Consider the following 7494-nt stretch of genomic DNA (forward strand, 5'->3'; position numbering starts at 1 on the left):
GTGAAATTAACTCTTAAATAATTATATATCAATTTAAATATTCTTAATATATTACAACAATTCTATTCCGTGCATCGCACGGGTGAAAATACTAGTAATAATAGTAATTTAATAAAAGAAATAAAATTTAAAAAAAAAATAAAAAAAAATAAAACATATGGGGAGCTGAACGTTCGGCTCCCGGCTCCTTAGTTTTGCGACTTTTCGGTGGGAAAAGTGGCATGGCAGCCTTCAGGCTCCTATAAAATAGGAGCCTCAAGGCTCCAATTTAAAAATAAGCTTGCCCATCTGTTGATGGGCAAGCAATGAGCCAGCGAAACTAGCTCTCGTTATTCAAGGAGTCGTTGCACTTTAGATTGACAGTAGGTGATTAAGCACTTGAACCCCTGAAATCCCACTCTTTCTCTATTGTTTTCATCAACCTACTGTCTTGTTCTCTTATAAATTAGTTTTACTTTTACAATCAATCAATCACCCTTTTCGTTAGGATTAACTTCTTGTGAATAGATTAGTAGCTAGTGCTTGATACGCCCCGCTTCCCTGTGGATCGATAACTTGATATTCTGGATATTTATTTGTTCGTCAAATATATTACAACCAACAGGCTGTTCGCGAACCGAGAGCAACGCGGTTAGGTTTTGAAACTCTTATCGTAAACCCGAAAAACATATTGGTTCATCTCTTCCAATCCAACTGGTTGACCGGCCAAGGCTAGATCCTCCATAATGACACGAGCACAGCCAATATAATCGGAAACCGTGGACTCTCAAGTTATCTAAAGAGATTTAGTGATCAGGCACGAGATGAGGAAGCTAGTGACTCCTTGATTGACTCACAAACCTCCCGCGACGTACGACGTCCAATGGCGAGGTGCATGACTTCCTTGGAGAGCGAGGAAATTAACATATACATCAAAGCCTTATCGTGGCGAAACCACACGACATGGGTTGGGTTAGGTTGTGGCATGGCGTCGGTGGCGGCTGGTAGGAAAGCCGATGGGCACGGATCAATACCATCAATAAACCCCATGAGCCCCTGTCCTTGTAAGAAGGGCACTAGTTGTGTTCTCCAAAACAAAAAATTATTCTTATGGGTGAGCTTAATACTGATAAAGTTATAAGCAGTAGAAAGTGAATTAACAGCCATAGAACTGGAGGAAATAACGGCAGCATCAGAAACAGTCCGTTCTGAGAAATTAACAAATCCGTCAGCCATAGGAGCGAGAAAACCCTAGCTAGCTGATACCAGATGAGAACGATATAAACTGCATTAGATTTACCGTAATTACAACTGTACAAACTGCGAAAATATATATAAGAGGAATCATAATGAGACTAGGATAGGTAGTCATCATGTGACTCAAATACATAAAGTCATGTTATCATCAAACATGTGAAAAATATGTTACTTCTATCCTATAATTTAATTGAAAAACATAGAAAACCAATACATTAATTGTTCAATATTCTCGAGATAAACAAGGGTTTTTATTATATTTGGCAAGTTTAATACAATTACATATGGGAGAAGCTATAATTTTTTTTTTTTTTTTGAGTACTACTGATTCTGTTACAAATGTAGTATATATATATATATATATATATATATATATATATATATATATATATATATATATATATTAAGAAAAAGTGTGTAGTCATCACTAACTTCCTTGCACTTAATGGGTAATTGTAATCCTCACATCTTGGCAATATGAACCTCAATCTCTACTCACAATATAATCCACTTTGCCCAGATGGATCAAGCTATATATGTACGTACACGTACAAGGAAGAAAAAAGGGTTTAAATTCCAATGATATGTATTCTCTCTCGATATATATATATATATATATATATATATATATATATATATATATATATATATATATATATATATATATATATATATATATATATATATTACGTCGAGTTAAACTTATTAATGAGTAATTGTGTTAGATTATAACTCCATCCAAGCCCCAATCTATGAATAGTATTACTTGTTATGTACTGTTACTCATCAAGAAATTTTGAAGGTTGATGACCATGACTGTTACATCATCAAGGCTGCCCCTCATTGAAGACAAATCTACAAGCTTCTTGCATGACTTCATTGAGTTGTTCTCACTCAATACCACATCAACAGCCTCCTGATTGCTTACCTACAAACCATAATATATAAAACATAAATATGCAGTCCAACTATATAACTATCGGTCTATACTATCATATATGTTCCGTAAGATATAGATAATATAGGAGTATGTACCTTATCCCACAATCCATCAGAAGCCAAAATGAGGAATTGACAATCTGATGTCAAAGGGAGGTTGAGAATATCAGGCTCAGAAATGATCAATTCTTTCAAGTGATGGTCTCCAAATGCCCTAGACACTGCCAGGGATCCATTCACTCTCAAAACCCCATTCTGACAATACAGCATCCCACCCTGCAATAATATATACATAAACCAATTAATAATGTTATTTTTATATATGATGCTATATAAGTAGTGTTGATGATATGATATGATACAGCATTGGCTAAGACAGTGTTGCAAAAATCGCGCCTAGGCGCTCTAGGCGCTTGGCTAGGCGTTCTAGGAGCCTAGGGGGCGCCTAGCGATTTTTTCAACATTGGTCTGAGAATGAATTGATAGAAGGAAGGGTTACCGATTTTTCAATCCTAGCTCGTTCGTCTTCCCGGCTAGCAGGACGATGATCGCTCGTGAGCGAGACCGCAACACTTTTCCTACTCAAAACCACTCCGCAATCACCCACGTTGGCTACGTGCATTTCTCCATCCTTTATTAGAACACTTGCTGCGCATGCTCCCCCATCCTTACCCTAATTTTGCATTTTATTTAGACATGCACAATTTTAATCACACATCTTTGTGCTATACAATCCGATTGTATAATAATTTCGTACATTTTAATTAGATAGATAGTCGGACTGCACATTTATTATTATATATTATATACTCAAGAATTCAACATTATCATACAATGCAACATCATCAAGAAGTTTGAATCATCAATAGTGTGCTGATTTTGACTGTGTCGTGGGGACATATATATATGCGTATATATATATATATATATATATATATTAATGCATGTGACGTGGCAGTCAAATTACATAGTTTTTTGGGTTTGAAGCATGCGTGAATGGTAGATTGGTGGGCAAGCAACATAATGGAAGGAGAAAATGTGTGTCGGAAGGAGCATATGAAGTTACCTGGACGAGGAATTGCTTGTCTGTTTCGGAGTAACCTTGGCGTAAGGCATCTTCTATGTGGTTCCCAGATGATGATGATAATGAAACCTTATTCCCAGCTTCCAATGAATTCACTATGTTCTTTCCTAGATTTTCAGCTACATAATCCACTGCATTTCGGCCCCCGTGCCCGTCTATCACCACGAAAAACGCCTAAAAAAACCAAACACAATCTTAACTAATCCACATTGGATCCAATTCCTTAATTACTTGAATACAAATTTGTCAATTTCATTCTCGTATTCTTATAATTCTGCAAAATTTGAGGTTTAATTTCACAAATTGTTAGGATTTCTTACTTGTTTGGAGTCACCTAAGATGTCAAGTATGACGCTATGCCCATCTTCCATGACCTCCCTCCTTCCTTTCTTACTGGCCACGAAATAATCTCTTCCTTCAACTTCCATCTCCGATCTAATATCCTCAAATCTCTTCCTCGCGAAGACGGCGAAATCAGATTCCGGCGAGTACACCGGCACTTGCAGCAGCGCCGGCCGCTTCCTGGAAATCGCCGCCGCCGGCTGCTTTCGGGAGGGCAAAAACGAACCGCCATTCTCCCGAACGCCGCCGCAGCGGAGGGAAGAAGAAGAAGAGGAAGAAGAAGGAGAAGATTGCGGCATCGGAGACGGAGAGGAGATAGCGGCCGCAGACGACATGTGAGCGGCGGCGGCGGCTTTCCTTAGGCGGTGGAGAAGATTGAGCACGAGAGAGAGGATTATTGAGAAACGGGTGATGAATTGTTGAGCAAATATGATCATCATATCGCTGAAACAGCTTGTAATTGATTAGCTTTTATGTTGACATGCATGAATGAATCTATGGATTATAAGAATAATTATTAAGACTGGAAATCGCAGAGGGAGAGATGATAGAGAATTTATACGAGGAAGAAATTAAGGAGATGATCGAGATGAGGAGAAGCATTAATGGGTCAAAGGATGAAAGAGACAAATGCTAGCTTTCATATTTGGGTATGATTGATTAACGAGTCAAAAGGGTGGGGAATGATTGATGATTGTTCAAACACAAAAATTGTTATTATAATTATTACAACAACTACTATTATTATTATTTTATTAATTTATTTCTTCTTCTAAAAGTTGAATTTCTAACTCCAAAGATTCAAAATTCCAACCTGACAGATCATTTGAAAGAATGTAAATTACTGTAATTTAATGACTCAGTATACAGGACTAAAAATTAGTGTGCACAAGGAACCTGCCACTTTGAACATAACTAAAATTCAAACATTGACATCTTCTCTAAAATACTACCTATTATTATTATTATTATTATTATTTATTATTATTATTATTATATTTGTGGCCGTTTTGTATACGATGAGAGAATATGTTAGAAGCTTTCAATGCCGAGGAAAAGGTCCTGCTGAGCCCAAGCATGTTCCGCCAACAGTTCCCTCGCCTTTCCCTTACAACGTAACATGCCTTGGTGACTTCTTCTTTTTATTTTTTTATTTTCAATTACGGTGATTTCATTTTACCTAGAGAATTTAGTGTAACACTTATGTGAGATTGTTTTACGGATTAGCTCAATTCATGAAACGAGTCAGATTTTTTATTAATAAATCAAATCTTTGATTAATGAGTCGTTAAAATTTGATCTTATTAAATAAAAATCTGACCCGTCTAATGAATTAAAATCTATCTCACACAAATTTTTCTCTAATATTCTCACAATTATAAAAGTAACATAAATTTAATATGAATTGTACTTACAAAGTTTGACTCCAATTTAATTTAATTTTACTTTCAATTTTAGTGACTGTATGTGCACAATTTAAAGTCCATTTACTTCACTTCTCTTGATTTATTTTTTGCTTCTTCATTTCTTCAATTTTCATTTTTTTTTTATTTTCGTTTTTGAAAATCTATTTTTAAGAAAATAATGTTATTTCAAATTCAATGTGCTAATGTTAATTACTTTTTTTGAAACCAAAAGGAAATTCATTACTAATTCAAAAGGTTGGAAATACAACCAGGAGGTACAACAGACCAAGACCTTGAGCCTGACGATGAATCAGTTGCCCGTGCCAATACGTGAGCCACCTGATTCGCTGATCTCTTGACATGGCGGACCACAACGTCCCCAATGTCCCTAGCAATTTGTAAACATTGCTTCACAACAAGTCCTACATACGACAAATTCAAATTACAAGAATTAAAAGCATTACAAAAAATTAAACAATCCGAATCCAGGATCACTCGATTAAAACCTAAGTCACGAATCCAAATAATCGCCTCTTTGACCGCACATGCTTCTGCCATGAGGGGGTCACGGTCGCTCATTAACCAACCGTTCTTTGCTGCCAGAAAGCGTCCCTCGTGGTCTCGTATCACCGCCCCGAAGGCCACACCCGTAGGCAACAATGCAGCATCTACATTGCATTTCATCCAGTGTACCGCAGGACATTCCCAGAGCACACTTTCATCCCTGCTAATAGTTGTCTGCTTATAGCTCTCATTCCAGGTACTAAGCAACACTGAAATCCGAATGTGCAAAGCCTCCACCGTCCACATCTTTCCGTGCCACACACTGTCGTTGCGCGCAGTCCAGAGCATCCAAATGGTGGCTGCCATACGTACTACTATCTCCGGGCGTTGAGCCGCAAGCCTCGTTTCAATGAAAGCTTGCATGGACATTCCCTGGAGCACATTATCATTCCTCCATACTTGCTTGGCAGCCCAGCAGTCGCCCAAAAGGTGCTCAACAGTTTCGGCATGTTGGCCGCATAATGGGCACCCTCCCCCGATCCAAACATTCTTCGTCTTAAGATTCTCACGCACCGGCAGAATTCCACGGACACACCGCCACAACAGACGACGAACTTTCGGCGGAACTGGGAGTTTCCATAGTCTCTCCCACGCTTCGAAACCTTCATCACGAACAATCACAGTCGTATCAGCCGTTAAGAGCTTATATCCGAGTTTAACCGCATACACGCCACTGATGTCGCCCATCCACCGCCATGTGTCGCTCAGATGAGGCGCTATGGGGGTGTTCATAATTCTGCGTATATCCGCTTCGTCGAAGATGTCAAGGAGCACCCCGTCATCCCATTGACCACGGACATCCATTAGACCATTCACCATTGCGTCGCGTAGCGGACTTACCGGGGCAGTAATGAGAGTTGGATTGGCAGCATCGGCCAACCAAGGCCAATCCCAAATTTTCGTTTCCTTGCCATCTCCGATACGTCGTGCTAGACCCTTCCGCAAAACACCCTGCCCTGCTAGAATGCTCCGTCTGCAAAGAATAAATGAGTTATCGCCGGTGCCGCTCGTGCAATCCGTACCCCATGAATGGCTCCACACCCCTCCGCCTGCTGTAGCAAGATGGACAGGCCTTCCGCGCAAATTATAAAGAGGTACGGGGATAGCGGGTCCCCTTGACGAATGCCTCGGGTAGGACACACCGTCCCCACTCCTTCCCCATTGACCTGCATAGAGTACCTGACAGTTGAGACACAATGTAATAACAAATCAACCCAACGGCGTTCAAAGCCCAGAGCTCGTAACATCCCTTCCAGATAGACCCACTCCATCCGGTCATACGCCTTGGCCATGTCAAGCTTAAGAGCCGCCCAACCCATAACCTCGTTTGTCTTTCGTCGCAGAAAATGGCCCACCTCCCCGGCTACGATAACGTTGTCTGTTAGTAACCTATCGGGAACAAAGCCACTCTGTGACAACGAGACCACCAAATCCAGCACCCCTTTTAGTCTATTTGCCAAAACTTTCGCAATTACCTTGTAGGCAACATTACATAGGGCTATCGGACGTAGGTCCGTAAACCTTTCTGGCATTTTCTTCTTGGGAATCAGAACTATATTCGAGTCATTAAGTCCAGGTGGAAAGACACCCGTATTAATGCAATTGAGGACGAACATAGCCAAGTCATGGCCCAATACTGGCCAAAAGTGCTGATAGAAAGCTGGAGTCATTCCGTCCGGTCCCGGAGCTTTGTCTAGGGCCATTGAAAAGAGAGCAGATTTGACATCAGCCACCGTAAACGGTTGTCTGAGAATCGTGTTCATATCATCGGTCACCCTCTGGGGAACCCGATCAAAGAAATTGGACGAGGTGTGCTCAGACTGAAAAATATAATTATAGTACCTTAGGATTTCGGTGTTCAGATTCACCCCTTCCTGCCAGGCCCCTTGTTGATCTTTCAACCGTGTCAGATTGTTGCAACGC

General features: G+C 40.0%; 1 protein-coding gene across 1 annotated transcript; it reads right to left on the reverse strand.

Annotated features, from left to right (window-relative positions):
* Nucleotides 1-1902: 1902 nt before the first annotated feature.
* Nucleotides 1903-4231, reverse strand: LOC109148782 (probable protein phosphatase 2C 74). The gene is made up of 5 exons (XM_019296513.1): nt 3580-4231; nt 3242-3433; nt 2675-2848; nt 2272-2451; nt 1903-2164 (listed from the first exon to the last, which is right to left on the reverse strand). The coding sequence occupies exons 1-5, from the start codon at nt 4039-4041 to the stop codon at nt 2006-2008; spliced, it is 1167 nt and encodes a 388-aa protein (XP_019152058.1). The 5' UTR covers nt 4042-4231; the 3' UTR covers nt 1903-2005.
* Between the last annotated feature and the right edge of the window lie 3263 nt (nt 4232-7494).

Source organism: Ipomoea nil, unplaced genomic scaffold (genome assembly GCF_001879475.1).
Source record: "Ipomoea nil cultivar Tokyo-kokei standard unplaced genomic scaffold, Asagao_1.1 scaffold2144, whole genome shotgun sequence".
Lineage (NCBI taxonomy): Eukaryota > Viridiplantae > Streptophyta > Magnoliopsida > Solanales > Convolvulaceae > Ipomoea > Ipomoea nil.